This window comes from Corvus moneduloides, unplaced genomic scaffold (assembly GCF_009650955.1).
Source record: "Corvus moneduloides isolate bCorMon1 unplaced genomic scaffold, bCorMon1.pri scaffold_94_arrow_ctg1, whole genome shotgun sequence".
In the NCBI taxonomy this organism is placed as follows: Eukaryota; Metazoa; Chordata; class Aves; order Passeriformes; family Corvidae; genus Corvus; species Corvus moneduloides.
This window is the reverse complement of record NW_022436938.1, coordinates 144,886-162,004: the sequence shown is the minus strand read 5'-3', so window position 1 is coordinate 162,004 and position 17,119 is coordinate 144,886. Positions and strand designations below refer to the sequence as shown.

Here is a 17,119-nt window from a genome sequence, read left to right as displayed (position 1 = left end):
TGGATGACCATCCCCACGGTGGCCAGGACCCCACAGCTGACGGTCCCCGTGGTGGCCATGACCGTCCCCACTGTGGCCACCATCCCCACCGTGGCTAAGACCACCCCAAAGTGGCCACCACCTCCCAGCTGACCACTGCCCTGCTGCCCACGCCTCATGGTGGCCTCGCCGTCCCTGCCCCCATGTCCCCTGTCCCCTCTGTCCCTGTCCCCTGTCCCCTCCCCTGTCCCCTCCCCCTGTCCCCTTCCCGTGTCCCCGTGACCTCCCCCGTCCCCTCCCCCTGTCCCTGTCCCCTCTCCCGTCCCCTGTCCCTGTCCCCTTCCCCTGTTCCCATGTCCCCTGTCCCCCATGTCCCTGTCCCCGTGACCACCCCCCCGTCCCCTGTCCCTGTCCTTGTCCCCTCTCCCTGTTCCCTCTCCGTGTCCCTGTCCCCCGTCCCTGTCCCCGTGTCCCCTCTCCCTGTCCCTGTCCCCGTGCCCTCCCCTTGTCCCCCTGTCCCTGTCCCCGTCCCCATGTCCCTGTCCCCTCCCCGTGTCCCCTCTCCCCGTCCCCGTCCCGTCTCTGTCCCCTCTTCCTGTCCCCCTGTCCCTCCCCCTGTCCCTTGTCCTCTCTCCCCTGTCTGTCCCTTGTCCCCCTTGTCCCCCTGTCCCTGTCCCCGTCCCCATTCCCTGTCCCCCTCTCCCCGTCCCCTGTCCCCTTGTCCCTGTCCCCTCTCCCTCTCCCTTGTCCCCTCTCCCCCTGTCCCTGTCCAATCCCCCTGTCCCCGTGTCCCTTCTCCCCCTGTCCCTGTCCCCTCTGTCCCTCTCCTCGTTCCCCTCTCCCTCCCCCTGTCCCCTTGTCCCTGTCCCCTCTCCCCCTGTCCCCCTGTCCCCGTATCCCCTCTCCCGCTGTCCCTCCCCCTGTCCCCTGTCCCTGTCCCCTCTCCCCTGTCCCTGTCGCTCTCCACCTGTCCCCTCCCCTCTCCCCTGTCCCTGTCCCGTCCCCTGTCCCCTCTCCCCCTGTCCCCTTGTCCCTCTGTCCCCCCCCCGTCCCTGTCCCCCTGTCCCGAGCCCCCCCAGGCCAGTTCGGAGCCGGGTGCCGTAGCCAAGGATCCGGGATTTATTCGCTGCGGTTAAACAAGAGCCCGAGCCCGGGGGGGGGGGGGGGGAAGAGGGGCGAGGGGGGGGGGTGGGGGGGCCCTGGGGACCCCCGAGGGGACCCCGCGGGGCCCGGCTGGGGACCCCCCCCGCCCGGGGATATATTCATATTTATATATTCATATTTATAATCGCAGTGGTCCTCGCCCCCCCCCCCCCCCCCACCAACCCCAACCCCAACACCCCCCCCACCAAAAAAAAAAAAAAAACGCCCCCACCCCCACCCCGGGGCGCTGCCCCTCCCCCACCCCCCCCCACCCCCTCCGCCGGATTTGGGGTGAATTCGGGCGTTTCTGGCAATGGGGGGTGGGGGGGTCGGGGGGGGGTCCCCGGGCGGGGGGGGGCCCCCCCAGGGCCCCCCTTGATCTCAGTCGTCGATGCAGATCACCTCCCCCCCCCGCGGCTCCTTCTTCTCCAGCCCTTCGGCCTCGCGCTCCCGCTTCACCAGCACCGGGGGCCCGTTGGCGGCTGGGGGGGCACGGGGGGGGGGTCGGGAGGGGGCACGGAGACCCCCGGGGACACCCCAGGGACCCCCCCCTCTCCCCCGGTGAGGTGACACCCACGGGGACACCCCAAGGATGTCCCACCCAGGGACCCCCCCCACCCACGGACCAGAGCCCTCCCCCCCACCCCATGTCCCCATTTTTGGGCTCCCCCCCCCTTTGTCCCCAGGTTTTGGGGACCCCCCAATGTCCCCCATTTTTGGGCTCCCCCCCCCCCTCAATGTTCCGATTTTAGGGACCACCCCCAATGTCCCCAGGTTTTGGGGAACCCCCCCAATGTCCCCCATTATTGGGTTCCCCCCCAATGTCCCCAGGTTTTGGGGAACCCCCAATGTCCCCATTTTTGGGCTCCCCCCTCAATGTCCCCAGGTTTCGGGACCCCCCGAATGTCCCCATTTCAGGGACCTCCCCCCAATGTCCCCCATTATTGGGTTCCCCCCCAATGTCCCCATTTCGGGACCCCCCCAATGTCCCCAGGTTTTTGGCCCCCCCCATGTCCCCATTTCAGGGACCCCCCCAATGTCCCCAGGTTTTTGGCCCCCCCAGTGTCCCCCATTTTTCGGCCCCCCCCGTGTCCCCGTCTCTGGGGACCCTCACCGGAGATGAAGGAGCCCGGTGGCATCTGGCTGTAGTTGGCTCCCCCGGGGGGGGGGAGGGCTCCGGCCGGGGGGGTCCCGAAGGTGCCCCCGTAGCTCGGGGGGGTGGCGTAGGGCCCCGGCGGGAAGGTCTGGGGACAAGGGGACACCGCTGTCACCTCCCGCTGCCACCAGAACCTCCCCCGAGCTGAGGGGTGTCCCCGAGCTGAGGGGTGTCCCCAGGGTGAGGGGTGTCCCCGAGCTGAGGGGTGTCCCCAGGGTGGGGGGGGTGTCCCCAGGGTGGGGGGGATGTCCCCAAGGTGGCTGTGGAAGGTCCCTGAGTAGCAGGGGGATGTCCCCAAGGGATGTCCCCAAGGGATGTCCCCAAGGCAGAGTGGATGTCCCAGCACAGGTGAGGGATGTCCCCGAGCGGTGGGAAATGTCCTCAGGGCAGGGGGGATGTCCCCAGGCCAGGGTGGCCATGTCCCGGGACAGGGTGGCCACGTCCTCAGGACAGGGTGGGCATGTCCTGGGGCAGGGTGGGGATGTCCCCAAGGCAGGGGGTTGGTCCCCAAAGTAGTGGGGATGTCCCCAGGACACACTGGCCACGGCCCTAGGGCAGGGTGGGGATGTCCCCAGGACAGGGTGGTCATATCCCAGGACAGAGTGGCCATGTCCTGGGGCAGAGTGGCCATCCCAGCACAGGTGGACAGTGTCCCCAGGACAGAGTGGCCACATCCCGGGTCAGAGTGGCCCTGCCCCAGGACAGAGTGGCCATGCCCCAGGACAGAGTGGCCACATACCAGGTCAGAGTGGCCCTGCCCCAGGACAGAGTGGCCATGCCCCAGGACAGAGTGGCCACATCCTGGGTCAGAGTGGCCATGCCCCAGGACAGAGCGGCCATATCCCGGGGCAGAGTGGCCAAATCCCAGGACAATGGCCATACCCCAGGACAGAGTGGCCACGTCCCCAGGACAGAGTGACCATGCCCTGGGGCAGAGTGACCACATCCCAGGACAGAGCAGCCACATCCCAGCACAGAGCGGCCACGTCCCAGCACAGAGCGGCCACGTCCCAGAACAGAGTGGCCACATCCCAGCACAGACTGGCCACATCCCAGCACAGACTGGCCACATCCCAGCACAGAGCGGCCACATCCCAGAACAGAGCGGCCACATCCCAGCACAGAGCGGCCACATCCCAGCACAGAGCGGCCACATCCCAGAACAGACTGGCCACATCCCAGCACAGAGCAGCCACATCCCAGAACAGAGCGGCCACATCCCAGAACAGAGCGGCCACATCCCAGCACAGAGCGGCCACATCCCAGAACAGAGTGGCCACATCCCAGAACAGACTGGCCACATCCCAGAACAGACTGGCCACATCCCAGCACAGAGCGGCCACATCCCAGCACAGAGTGGCCACATCCCAGCACAGATTGGCCACATCCCAGCACAGAGCGGCCACATCCCAGAACAGAGCGGCCACATCCCAGCACAGACTGGCCACATCCCAGCACAGAGCGGCCACATCCCAGCACAGATTGGCCACATCCCAGCACAGAGCAGCCACATCCCAGCACAGAGCGGCCACATCCCAGAACAGAGTGGCCACATCCCAGAACAGAGCGGCCACATCCCAGCACAGAGCGGCCACATCCCAGCACAGACTGGCCACATCCCAGCACAGAGCAGCCACATCCCAGCACAGAGCGGCCACATCCCAGCACAGAGTGGCCACATCCCAGAACAGACTGGCCACATCCCAGCACAGAGCGGCCACATCCCAGAACAGAGCGGCCACATCCCAGCACAGACTGGCCACATCCCAGCACAGAGCAGCCACATCCCAGCACAGAGCGGCCACATCCCAGCACAGAGTGGCCACATCCCAGCACAGACTGGCCACATCCCAGAACAGAGCGGCCACATCCCAGCACAGAGTGGCCACATCCCAGCACAGATTGGCCACATCCCAGCACAGAGCGGCCACATCCCAGCACAGAGTGGCCACATCCCAGAACAGACTGGCCACATCCCAGAACAGAGCGGCCACATCCCAGCACAGACTGGCCACATCCCAGAACAGAGCGGCCACATCCCAGCACAGAGCGGCCACATCCCAGCACAGAGCGGCCACATCCCAGCACAGAGTGGCCACATCCCAGAACAGACTGGCCACATCCCAGAACAGAGCGGCCACATCCCAGAACAGAGCGGCCACATCCCAGCACAGATTGGCCACATCCCAGCACAGAGCGGCCACATCCCAGCACAGAGTGGCCACATCCCAGAACAGACTGGCCACATCCCAGAACAGAGCGGCCACATCCCAGAACAGAGCGGCCACATCCCAGCACAGACTGGCCACATCCCAGAACAGAGCGGCCACATCCCAGCACAGAGCGGCCACATCCCAGCACAGAGCGGCCACATCCCAGCACAGAGTGGCCACATCCCAGAACAGACTGGCCACATCCCAGAACAGAGCGGCCACATCCCAGAACAGAGTGGCCACATCCCAGCACAGATTGGCCACATCCCAGCACAGAGCGGCCACATCCCAGAACAGAGTGGCCACATCCCAGAACAGACTGGCCACATCCCAGCACAGAGTGGCCACATCCCAGAACAGACTGGCCACATCCCAGAACAGAGCGGCCACATCCCAGCACAGAGTGGCCACATCCCAGAACAGACTGGCCACATCCCAGCACAGAGTGGCCACATCCCAGCACAGACTGGCCACATCCCAGCACAGAGCGGCCACATCCCAGCACAGAGTGGCCACATCCTAGCACAGACTGGCCACATCCCAGCACAGAGTGGCCACATCCCAGCACAGACTGGCCATATCCCAGCACAGAGCGGCCACATCCCAGCACAGAGCGGCCACGTGCCCGGGGCGTGTTCGGGGGGCGACTTACGGGCGGGGGGTGGCTCTCGGTGCCCTTGCTGGCCAGGCGGCTGAGGATGCTGCGCTCGGACATCTGGAGGCGGGCGGCGATGGGGGGGATGCGGGACAGGGTGGCCGGCAGGCGCGTCACGTCCGCCTTCATGTCACTCAGCAGCTCCTCCAGCTGGTTCAGCACTGCCAGCGGGGCCAGGGGGGGACAGAGAGAGAAAAACAGGGGCGGGGGGGGCCCGTCAGCGCCGGGGGGCCGTCCCGCACCTCCTCGCAGCTTACTCACAGGTTACTCACGGGTTACTCACGGGTTACTCATGGGTTACTCCCGGGTTACTAATGGAACACGGGGAGGGGGGGGTGGGTGGGAGATACTCACATGAGAATGGGGAGTGGGGAGGGGGAGAGGGAGGAGCCTGGGAGGTACTCAGGGGATGCTCAGAGCTTACTCGGGGGCTGCACCTGAGTGGGGGGAGTGGTGCATGCTTGGGGAGGGGAGGGGGGCTTGGAGTAGGATGGGAGTACTCGGGGGGTGCTCCGGAGTTACTCTGGGGGAACCTCCTGGCTTGCTCTGGGTGTACTCTGGAGTTACTCTGGGTTTACTCCGGGGTTACTCAGGGTATGCCTCACTCACTGTGGAGATACTCCAGGGTTACTCTGAGTGTCTCCTCAAGTACTCTGGAGATACTCCGGGATTACTCTGAGTACCTCCTCGGGTACTCCGGAGATACTCCAGGGTTACTTTGAGTATCTCCTCGGGTACTCCGGAGATACTCCGGGGTTACTCTGAGTACCTCCTCGGGTACTCCGGAGATACTCCGGGGTTACTTTGAGTATCTCCTCGGGTACTCCGGAGATACTCCGGGGTTACTCTGAGTACCTCCTCGGGTACTCTGGAGATACTCCGGGGTTACTTTGAGTATCTCCTCGGGTACTCCGGAGATACTCTGGGGTTGAGTATTTCCTCAGGTACTCTGGAGATACTCCGGGGTTACTCTGAGTATCTCATTGGGTACTCTGGAGATACTCTGGGGTTACTTTGAGTACCTCTTCAGGTACTCCAGAGATACTCTGGGGTTACTTTGAGTATCTACCCGGGTACTCCAGAGATACTCTGGGCCTGCTCCTCAGATACTCCGGGTTTACTCCTCGGCCACACTAAAGACCTGGGACACACCAGGGATCCTCCACAGCCACACCAGAGCTACTCGGGGCAGCCTCATCCCCTACTCTGGGGTTACTCCTGCCACAGGCGCCAGGGCCCAGCGCTACTCCTCGCTTCCTCTGGGGATACCCCTGGCATTAAACACACCGGGGATACTCCGGGCTTACACCGGGGGCGCTCCGGCGCATGCAGACACCGGCGCTACTCCAGCCTTACTCCCGGCATGCACCGCGGCCACTCCACCCGCGGGGATACTCGGGGGATACTCCGCAAAAACACCCCCGGGGTGGGGAAGGGAGGGGAGGGAGGGAAGGAGGGGAATCGAGGCATGAACTACTCCAGAGATACACACAGGACGGCACTAGGGACATACTCCAGGTTTACACCACAGATACTCAGCAGCGACACCTCAGCGCCAAAGCCACAGCCCCGGGAGCCCCTCAATCCGCGCCCGGCCTTACTCCGGCTTTACTCCGGCTTTACTCCGACTTTACTCGCACCCCAAAAAAAAAACACCCGCGGGCAGCTCGCGGCCCCTCCCCGGCGTGCCCCAGGCCCCCAGAAAGCACACGCAGAGCAAGGATACACCGGGAGGCGGCGGTTGGGAGCAGAACCCCTCTTTAATGGTTGCTGGACGCGTACAGAGGTGCGAGGCGCTACACGGGGCGTCCGCGCCGGGCGCGCCGGCCCCCCCGCCTCTTACCCTTGTGCAGGACGGCGTTCGCGGGCTTGTTGCCCGCCAGCGACTCCTTGGACAAGTGCTGGTGGCTCTCGGCCAGGCACTCGACCTCGGCGAAGCGCGTGTTGAGGGCCATGGCGGGGTGGCTGGGGTCCTGCGTCATGTTCAGGTAGGCGGCGCGGCGCAGCTGCTCCTCGATCACCAGCGCCTGCTCCAGCAGCTGCGGGGCGGCGGGGAAGGGGTTAAAGGGGGCGCGGGAGGGGGGGGGGGAGGGGGTCAGGCAACAGCTGGAGGGGGTCGGGTTTGGGTGAAGGCAACAGCTGGAGGGGGTCAGGGGTCCACGTGGTACAACCCTGACTTCATCGACAGCTGGAGGGTCCAGGTGTTGGGGGGTCTGGCCCTGATCTCATCAACATCTGGAGGACCCAGGTGTTGGGGGGTCCAGCCCTGATCTCATCAACATCTGGAGGACTGAGGGGTTGGGGGTCTGGCCCTGACATCATCAACATCTGGAGGACCCAGGTGTTCATGTGTCCAATTCTGATGCTGCCCAACATCTGAAGGGTCCAGGTGTTGAGGGGTCCAGCCCTGACATCATCAACATCTGGAGGACTCAGGTGTTCATGTGTCCAATTCTGATGCTGCCCAACATCTGGAGAACCCAGGTGTTGAGGGGTCCAGCCCTGACATCATCAACATCTGGAGGACCCAGGTGTTCACGTGTCCAATTCTGATGCTGCCCAACATCTGGAGGACCCAGGTGTTGAGGGGTCCAGCCCTGACATCATCAACATCTGGAGGACCCAGGTGTTCATGTGTCCAATTCTGATGTTGCCCAACATCTGAAGGGTCCAGGTGTTGAGGGGTCCAGCCCTGACATCATCAACATCTGGAGGACCCAGGTGTTCACGTGTCCAATTCTGATGCTGCCCAACATCTGGAGGACCCAGGTGTTGAGGGGTCCAGCCCTGACATCATCAACATCTGGAGGACTCAGGTGTTCATGTGTCCAATTCTGATGTTGCCCAACATCTGGAGGACCCAGGTGTTGAGGGGTCCAGCCCTGACATCATCAACATCTGGGGTGTCCAGGTGTCCGAGCACCCAACCCTGATGTCACCCAACACCTGGAGCACCCACCCAGGTGTGTCCGAGCACCCTCGGCCTCCTTCCCGCCCTTCCCAGCCCCTCGTGCAAGGCCGCCCCTCGTGCAGATCCCCGTGCACGTGCCACCCTCCTGCCACCCTCAGTGTCCCCTCTGTGCCACCCTCAGTGTCACCCCCGTGCCACCCTGTCACCCTCAGTGTCACCTCTGTGCCACCCTCCTGCCACCCTCACTGTCACCCCCGTGTCACCCTGTCACCCTCCTGCCACCCTCACCGTCACCTCTGTGCCACCCACACTCTCACCTCTGTGCCACCCCCATGTCACGCTCACCCCGTGCCACCCTCACTGCCACCTTCACTGTCACCCCTGTGCCACCCATACTGTCCCCTCTGTGCCACCCCCGTGCCACCCTCAGTGTCACCTTCGTGCCACCCTTACCGCCACCGTGTCACCCTCACCCCTGTGCCACCCTCACTGCCACCCTGTCACCCCTGTGCCACCCATACTGTCACCTCTGTGCCACCCCCATGCCACCCTCACCGTCACCCTTGTGCCACCCTCACCGTCACCCCCATGCCACCCCCGTGCCACCCTCACCGCCACCCTCATGCCACCCCTGTGCCACCCCCATGCCACTCACACTGTCACCCCCGTGCCACGCTCAGTGTCACCCTCCTGTCACCCCCGTGCCACCCTCACTGTCACCCCTGTGCCACCCTCACCACCACCCCCGTGCCACCCACCCTGTCACCCCTGTGCCACTCACACTGTCACCTCTGTGCCACGCCCGTGCCACCCTCGCTGTCACCCCCGTGCCACCCACACCGTCACCTCTGTGCCACCCCCGTGCCACCCTCGCCGTCACCCCCGTGCCACCCTCACTGTCACCCCCGTGCCACCCTCACCACCACCCTCGTGCCACCCACCCTGTCACCCCCGTGCCACCCACACCGTCACCTCCGTGCCACCCCCATGCCACCCTCTCCGCCACCCCCGTGCCACCCTCTCCTCCACCCCCGTGCCACCCCCGTGCCACCCTGTCCGCCACCCCCGTGCCGCGGCGGGCGCTGACCTTGAAGCGGCGTGCGAGGAACTTGTTCTTCATCTCCAGGAAGTTCCCTTTGGAGGCTTCGCCCTTGAAGGGTTCGTTGATGACCCCGAAGGCGCCGTCGTTCTGGATGTCGGTCCAGCGCGCGTAGCCGTGGCTGCGCGCTAAGGACTGGCACCGTGTACCCGTGGCACCCTGGCACCACGGCACCCTGGCACCCTGGCACTGTCACCGTGTACCCGTGGCACCCTGGCACCCTGGCACCCTGGCACCGTCACCGTGTACCCGTGGCACCCTGGCACCGTGTCACTGTCACCATGTACCTGTGGCACCCTGGCACCGTGTACCCGTGGCACCCTGGCACCACGGCACCCTGTCACTGTCACCATGTACCTGTGGCACCCTGGCACCGTGTACCCGTGGCACCCTGGCACCACGGCACCCTGGCACCCTGGCACTGTCACCGTGTACCCGTGGCACCCTGGCACCGTGTACCCGTGGCACCCTGGCACCATGGCACCCTGGCACTGTCACCGTGTACCCGTGGCACCCTGGCACCGTGTACCCGTGGCACCTTGGCACCATGGCACCCTGGCACTGTCACCATGTACCTGTGGCACTGTCACCGTGTACCCGTGGCACCCTGGCACTGTCACCGTGTACCTGTGGCACCCTGGCACCATGGCACCACATCACCCCGTCACCCTGGCACCCTGTCACTGTGTCACTGTCACCGTGTACCCGTGGCACCCTGGCACCATGTCACTGTCACCATGTACCCATGTACCCATGGCACCTTGTCACCGTGTCACCACATCACCCTGTCACCCTGGCACTGTGTCACCGTGTACCTGTGGCACCCTGGCACCATGGCACCACATCACCCTGTCACTGTAACCATGTCACCATGTCACCGTGGCACCACATCACCCTGTCACCCTGGCACCATGTACCCGTGGCACCCTGTCACTATGTCACTGTGTACCCGTGGCACCCTGTCACTCTGGCACCGTGTCACCACATCACCCTGTCACCCTGGCACCATGTACCTGTCACCCTGTCACCATGGCACCCTGTCACTCTGGCACCGTGTCACCACATCACCCTGTCACCCTGGCACCATGTACCTGTCACCCTGTCACCATGGCACCCTGTCACTCTGGCACCGTGTCACCACATCACCCTGTCACCCTGGCACCATGTACCCGTGGCACCCTGTCACTGTGTCACTGTGTACCCGTGGCACCCTGTCACTCTGGCACCGTGTCACCACATCACCCTGTCACCCTGGCACCATGTACCTGTCACCCTGTCACCATGGCACCCTGTCACTCTGGCACCGTGTCACCACATCACCCTGTCACCCTGGCACCATGTACCCGTGGCACCCTGTCACTGTGTCACTGTGTACCCGTGGCACCCTGTCACTCTGGCACCGTGTCACCACATCACCCTGGCACCCTGGCACCATGTACCTGTCACACTGTCATCGTGTCACTGTGTACCCGTGGCACCCTGGCACCGTGGCACCGTGGCACTCTGTCACCGTGTCACCACATCACCCTGTCACCACGGCACCATGTCACTGTGTCACTGTCACCGTCTCACCGTGTACCCGTGGCACCCTGTCACCATGTCACTGTCACCATGTACGTGTGGCATCCTGTCACCCTGGCACCATGGCACTGTGTCACTGTGGCACCATGTACCCGTGGCACCCTGTCACCATGTCACTGTCACCATGTACATGTGGCATCCTGTCACCCTGGCACCATGGCACCATGTCACTGTCACCGTGTACCCGTGGCACCCTGGCACCATGGCACTGTCACCGTGGCACCCTGTCACCATGGCACCGTCACCGTGTCACTGTGCCACCCTGCCACCATGGCACCCTGTCACCCTCTCACTGTGTCACCCTGTCACTGTGCCACCCTGCCACCATGGCACCCTGTCACTGTGTCACCCTCTCACTGTGCCACCCTGTCACCATGGCACCCTCTCACCGTGTCACCCTGCCACCACTTCACCCCGTCCCCAGCGTCCCCCGTATCCAGCACACGGAGCCGTGGCTCTGTGTCCCTTGTCACCCCTGCTGTGTCACCACCAACTCATCACCGTGTCACCGTCGTCACCGCGCCCGTGTCACCTTGTCCCCGACCCCCCGCAGGTCACCGCATCGCCGTCACCACCACATCACTGTCACCGCAGTGTCACCATCACCAAGTCACCACAGCGCTGTCACCGTGTCACCATCACTGTCAGCGTGTCACCATCACTGTCACCGTGCCACCACCGCTGTCACCATGCCACCATCACTGTCACCGTGCCACCGTCACTGTCACCATGTCACCATCAGTGTCATATGCCACCATCACTGTCACCGTGCCACCATCGCTGTCACCTTGTCACCATCAGTCACCGTGTCACCATCAGTGTCACTGTGCCACCATCAGTGTCACCATCACTGTCACCATGCCACCATCGCTGTCACCGTGCCACCATCACTGTCCCCATGTCACCATCACTGTCACCGTGCCACCATTGCTGTCACCGTGTCGCCATCACTGTCACCATTGCTGTCACCGTGTCGCCATCACTGTCACCGTGCCACCATCGCTGTCACTGTGCCACCATCACTATCACTGTGTCACCATCACTGTCACCGTGCCACCATCGCTGTCACCGTGCCACCATCACTATCACTGTGTCACCATCACTATCACTGTGCCACCATCACTGTCACCGTGCCACCATCGCTGTCACCGTGCCACCATCACCATCACTGTGTCACCATCACTATCACTGTGTCACCATCACTGTCACCGTGCCACCATCGCTGTCACCATTGCTGTGACCTTGTCACCATCACTGTCACCGTGCCACCATCGCTGTCACTGTGCCACCATCACTATCACTGTGTCACCATCACTGTCACCGTGCCACCATCGCTGTCACCGTGCCACCATCACCATCACTGTGCCACCATCACTATCACTGTGTCACCATCACTGTCACCGTGCCACCATCGCTGTCACCGTGTCACCATCGCTGTCACTGTGCCACCATCACTATCACTGTGTCACCATCACTGTCACCGTGCCACCATCGCTGTCACCGTGTCACCATCGCTGTCACTGTGCCACCATCACTATCACTGTGTCACCATCACTGTCACCGTGCCACCATCGCTGTCACCGTGTCACCATCGCTGTCACTGTGCCACCATCACTATCACTGTGTCACCATCACTGTCACCGTGCCACCATCGCTGTCACCGTGCCACCCAAGCCCCGATGTCCCCATCGCCACTCAGTGCACAGAGCCACCAAGGACTGTCCCCGTGTCACCGCCACAACGTCCCCGCATCACCATCGCCACGTCGCTGCCACCACGTCACCGTGCCCACGGCGCCCTCGCGGTGTCACCCTGTCCCCAGCGTCCCCCCCGTCCCCTCCCGGGTCACTCCCACTCGGCGCACGGAGCCACGGCAGCGCGCTGGGGACTGTCACCGTCACGGTGTCACCGCGTCACCACTGCCACCCTCAGCCCGGCCTTCAGGCCACGGTGTCACCACATCGCCGGCACCACCTCCTCCCCCTGGGAAGCGTCCCCAGTGTCACCATCACCACTGTCACCACCATCACTGTCACCACTGTCACCACCATCACTGTCACCACTGTCACCACTGCACACGTCACCCACCCCTGGGTCACCCTCGCCGTGGGGTCACCCTCTCAGACCTGGGGACACCCCGAGCTCCTGTGGGGACACCCCAAATTCCCATGGGGACACCCCGAATTCCCATCGGGACACCCCAGATTCCTGCAGGGACACCCCAAATTCCTGCAGGGACACCCCAATTCCCACGGGGACACCCCAAATTCCCACGGGGACAACCCAATTCCCACGGGGACACCCCAAATTCCTGAAGGATACAGGACGATGCCGGCCAGCAGCACCGTGGTGTCACCCTCACCATAGCGTCACCCTCACCACGCTGTCAGCCCCCCAGCCCCAGGGACACCCCAATTCCCGCAGGGACACCCCGAACCCCCGAAGGATACAGGACGATGCCGGCCAGCAGCCAGTAGTCGTGGCGCCGGTGCCAGATCTCGTTGAGCTTCCCCGAGGAGATGGCGGCGCGCTCCTCGTTCTGCCACAGCGTGTGCAGCTCTGGGGGCGACGGCAGCGCCTCAGCCGGACCCTGCCGGGGCCGCGTGTCCCCTCTGCGTCCCCCCCGGTGTCCCCCCCACCGGTGTCGTCCCCCCCACGCCAGTGTCCCCCCCTCACCCGTGAAGCCGCCGTCGGCGATGTTGAACATGAACCGCGGCTTCTCGGCTTTGTCGTCCCGCCGGCCGTTGGGCCGGGGGTCCGGCCTGGGCTCCTTCTCGGCCTTCACCTCCTCTGTGGGGGGAGGGGACACGTTTGGGGGGGGGGGGGAGGTCAAGGACACGTTTGACCCCCCCCTCAGCCCTCCTTGGACCCTCCCAACCCCCACTGATAAGCAGGAAGCTTTCCCAGGCATCAGTCAATGAGATAAGGGTTAAGCCCCGCCCCCTCTGGATTAGGCCACGCCCCCTGAGGAGAGGACACTCATGGGGGGGGGTCAGTGACAAGTTTGACCCCCCCTTGGACCCCCCAAAATTCCCCCACGTCCCCCCACCCCCATAAGCTATTGAGTGGCAATGAGATGAGGGTCGGGTTAAGCCCCGCCCCCCTCTGGCTTAGGCCACGCCCCCTGAAGAGGGGGACACACGTGGGGAGGGGTCAGCGCCACCTTCAACCCCCCAAGCCACGCCCACTCTGGGTTAAGCCCCGCCCCGTTTAAGCCACTCCCCTGTTTAAGCCCCGCCCCCGTTAAGCCCCTCCCCGGTTAAGCCCCGCCCCCATTTAAGCCCCTCCCTGTTAAGCCCCTCCCCCGTTTAAACCCCGCCCCCGGTTAAGCCCCGCCCCCGGTTAAGCCCCGCCCCCCGCACCTCTTTTGGGGTCGGGGTCCCCCGGGCGGTCCTTGGGCTCCTCCTCGGGGGGTTTCTCGTCCCCTTTCTCCACCCCCAGGCCCTTCTCAGCCTCGGCGCCTGCGGGGCGGGAGCGGGGATTGGGGTTTGGGGTTCCTGGTTTGGGGTTTCAGGGGTTTGGGGTTTCAGGGGTTTGGGGTTTCAGGGGTTTGGGGTTCCCGGGGTTTGGGGTTTGGGGTTTCAGGGGTTTGGGGTTCCTGGGTTTGGGGTTCCCGGGTTTGGGGTTCCCGGGTTTGGGGTTTGGGGTTTCTGGAGTTTGGGGTTTCAGGGGTTTGGGGTTCCTGGGTTTGGGGTTCCTGGGGTTTGGGGTTCCTGGGGTTTGGGGTTTCAGGGGTTTGGGGTTTCTGGTTTGGGGTTTCTGGTTTGGAGTTTCAGGAGTTTGGGGTTTCAGGGGTTTGGGGTTCCCGGGTTTGGGGTTCCTGGGGTTTGGGGTTTCTGGGATTTGGGGTTTCTGGGTTTGGGGTTCCGGGTTTGGGGTTTCAGGGATTTGGAGTTTCTGGGATTTGGGGTTTGCTGGGGTTTGGGGTTCCTGGTTTGGGGTTTCAGGAGTTTGGGGTTTCAGGGGTTTGGGGTTCCCGGGTCTGGGGTTCCTGGGGTTTGGGGTTTCTGGGATTTGGGGTTTCTGGGTTTGGGGTTCCGGGGATTTGGGGTTTCTGGGATTTGGGGTTTGCTGGGGTTTGGGGTTCCTGGTTTGGGGTTTCAGGGGTTTGGGGTTTCAGGGGTTTGGGGTTTCAGGGGTTTGGGTTTCAGGGGTTTGGGGCTCCTGGGTTTGGGGTTTGCTGGGGTTTGGGGTTCTCGAGGTTTGGGGTTCTCGGGGTCTGGGGTTCCTGGGTTTGGAGTTTCGGGCTCCTGGGTTTGGGGTTTTCACAGGTTCGGCGTTTCTGGGGTTTGGGGTTTCAGGGGTTTGGTGTTCCTGGATTGAGCATTTTTGGGATTTGGGGCTTCCAGGAATTTGGGGTTTCTGAGATTTGGGGTTTCCCAGGATCTGGGGGGGTCTCACCTGGCCGCTCCTCACGGGCTGGGACCCCTTCAGCCTCGGGGTCCCTGTGGCCGGGCCCCTCCTCATCGTCGCCCTTGCGCGGCCCCTCGGCCTCGCTGCCATCGCCCGGGGACGGCGGCGCCTCGGGGACAGGAGGCTGCGGGAGAGGCAGGGGCGTCACCGCCGCGTGTCCCCGAGGGGACATGGGGACAGCGGCAGGGGACGGGGACAGGAGGGGGAGGACAGCTTTGGGGTCAGGGACAGGGCTGGGGACAGGAACAGGGTTGGGGACATGATGGGGGACAGGGCTGGGGACAGAAAGGACACAAAAGGGGACAGAAAGGGCACAAATTGGGATAGGGTTGGGGACAGGAAGGACACAAATGGGGACAGGATTGGGGACAGGGACAGGGCTGGGGACATGATGGGGGACAGGGCTGGGGACAGGAAGGACACAAATGGGGACAGGGTTGGGGACATGATGGGGGACAGGGCTGGGGACAGGAAGGACACAAATGGGGACAGGAAGGACACAAATGGGGACAGGGTTGGGGACAGGAAGGACACAAATGGGGACAGGGTTGGGGTCAGGGACAGGGCTGGGGACAGGAAGGACACAAATGGGGACAGGGCTGGGGACAGGGACAGGGCTGGGGACAGAAAGGACACAAATGGGGACAGAAAGGGCACAAATTGGGATAGGGTTGGGGACAGGAAGGACACAAATGGGGACAGGGCTGGGGACAGGAAGGACACAAATGGGGACAGGGTTGGGGACATGATGGGGGACAGGGCTGGGGACAGGAAGGACACAAATGGGGACAGGGCTGGGGACAGGGACAGGGCTGGGGACAGGAAGGACACAAATGGGGACAGGGCTGGGGACAGGCTTGGGGACAGCCCCGTCACTCACATCTGTCTCCATCTTCTCGGGCCCTTTGGGCTCCTTCTCGTCCCTGGTGTCACCGTCGTCCCTGTCCGGGGGTGGCCCTGGCCCGTCCCCGCGCTCGCTGGGCGCCGGCGTGGCTGGGGACAGGGGACATCAGGCCGTCGGTCCCCATCCTGTCCCTATTCTGGCCCCATTGTCCCCTGGCTGTCCCTCCCCTGTCCCCTGTTCCCACCCCGGCTCCTGAATCCTCCCCAATCCCTTGTCCCTCTGTCCCCATCTTGTCCCCCATGTCCCCAACCCATCCTGACCCCTTTCCCCATTGCCCTCCCTTGTCCCCACCCTGTCCTCACGTCCTGTCCCCATGTCCCCATCTCCATCCCACCCCTCTGTCCCCATCCTGTCCCTGTCCCTCTTTCCATCCCATGTCCCCATGTCCCCCCCTCCACCCCAATCCCCATCCTGTCCCCATCCCGTCCCCATCCCCTGTCCCTCTGTCCCCATCCTGTCCCCAACCCCCATCCTTCTCTCCCCATCCTGTCCCCATCCTCTGTCCTTCTGTCCCCATCTTGTCCCCATCCTGTCCCTGTCCCCATCCCCTGTCCCTCTGTCCCCATCCTTCTGTCCCCATCCTGTCCCTGTCTCCATCCCCTGTCCCTCTGTCCCCATCCCGTCCCCATCCTGTCCCTGTCCCATCCTGTCCCCGTCCCCATCCCCTGTCCCTCTGTCCCCATCTTGTCCCCATCCTGTCCCCATCCCCTGTCTCCCTGTCCCCATCCCGTCCCTGTCCCCATCCTGTCCCCATCCCCTGTCCCTCTGTCCCCATCTTGTCCCTGTCCCCATCCTGTCCCCATCCCCTGTCCCTCTGTCCCCACCCTGTCCCCTGTCCCCATTCCCCCTTTCATCCCCTGTGTCCCCTGCTCCACCCCAATCCCCACCCCATCCCCATCCTGTCCCCATGGTGTCCCCATCCTGTCCCCATCCCCTGTCCCTGTCCCCACCCCCTGTCCCTCTGTCCCCATCCTGCCCCCATCCCCTGGCACTATCTCCATCCCCTGTCCCCATCCTGTCCCTGTCCCATCCTGTCCCTGTCCCCATCCCCTGTCCCCATCCCCT

At 63.9% G+C, this 17,119-nt stretch overlaps 2 protein-coding genes and 1 long non-coding RNA gene across 7 annotated transcripts in view; all 3 read right to left on the bottom strand.

Moving 5' to 3' along the window:
- Window positions 1-1,477: 1,477 nt before the first annotated feature.
- LOC116439058 (chromodomain-helicase-DNA-binding protein 3-like) overlaps window positions 1,478-17,119 on the bottom strand; it is a gene marked incomplete at its 5' end in the record, with an annotated part of 59,939 nt that continues 44,297 nt past the window's right edge. Inside the window, 10 exons of the mRNA XM_032098132.1 lie at window positions 1,478-1,604; window positions 2,237-2,366; window positions 5,144-5,307; window positions 6,990-7,185; window positions 9,145-9,277; window positions 13,188-13,296; window positions 13,414-13,527; window positions 14,100-14,198; window positions 15,139-15,274; window positions 16,031-16,143. Of these exons, the coding sequence (XP_031954023.1) occupies window positions 1,504-1,604; window positions 2,237-2,366; window positions 5,144-5,307; window positions 6,990-7,185; window positions 9,145-9,277; window positions 13,188-13,296; window positions 13,414-13,527; window positions 14,100-14,198; window positions 15,139-15,274; window positions 16,031-16,143 (1,295 nt within the window). The remainder of the gene's footprint in view (window positions 1,605-2,236; window positions 2,367-5,143; window positions 5,308-6,989; window positions 7,186-9,144; window positions 9,278-13,187; window positions 13,297-13,413; window positions 13,528-14,099; window positions 14,199-15,138; window positions 15,275-16,030; window positions 16,144-17,119) is intronic.
- On the bottom strand, window positions 2,374-4,987 carry LOC116439062. The gene is made up of 2 exons (XM_032098137.1): window positions 2,741-4,987; window positions 2,374-2,697 (listed from the first exon to the last, which is right to left on the bottom strand). The coding sequence occupies exons 1-2, from the start codon at window positions 4,965-4,967 to the stop codon at window positions 2,660-2,662; spliced, it is 2,265 nt and encodes a 754-aa protein (XP_031954028.1). The 5' UTR covers window positions 4,968-4,987; the 3' UTR covers window positions 2,374-2,659.
- LOC116439068 lies at window positions 9,297-11,684 on the bottom strand. Of its 5 annotated transcripts, none has more exons than XR_004238030.1 (3): window positions 11,595-11,684; window positions 9,538-11,524; window positions 9,297-9,443 (listed from the first exon to the last, which is right to left on the bottom strand). It is a non-coding gene; the product is annotated as an uncharacterized LOC116439068 (long non-coding RNA). The 5 variants fall into 5 exon arrangements; XR_004238033.1 differs by having other exon boundaries at window positions 9,592-11,524; XR_004238032.1 differs by having other exon boundaries at window positions 9,297-9,513; window positions 9,616-11,524.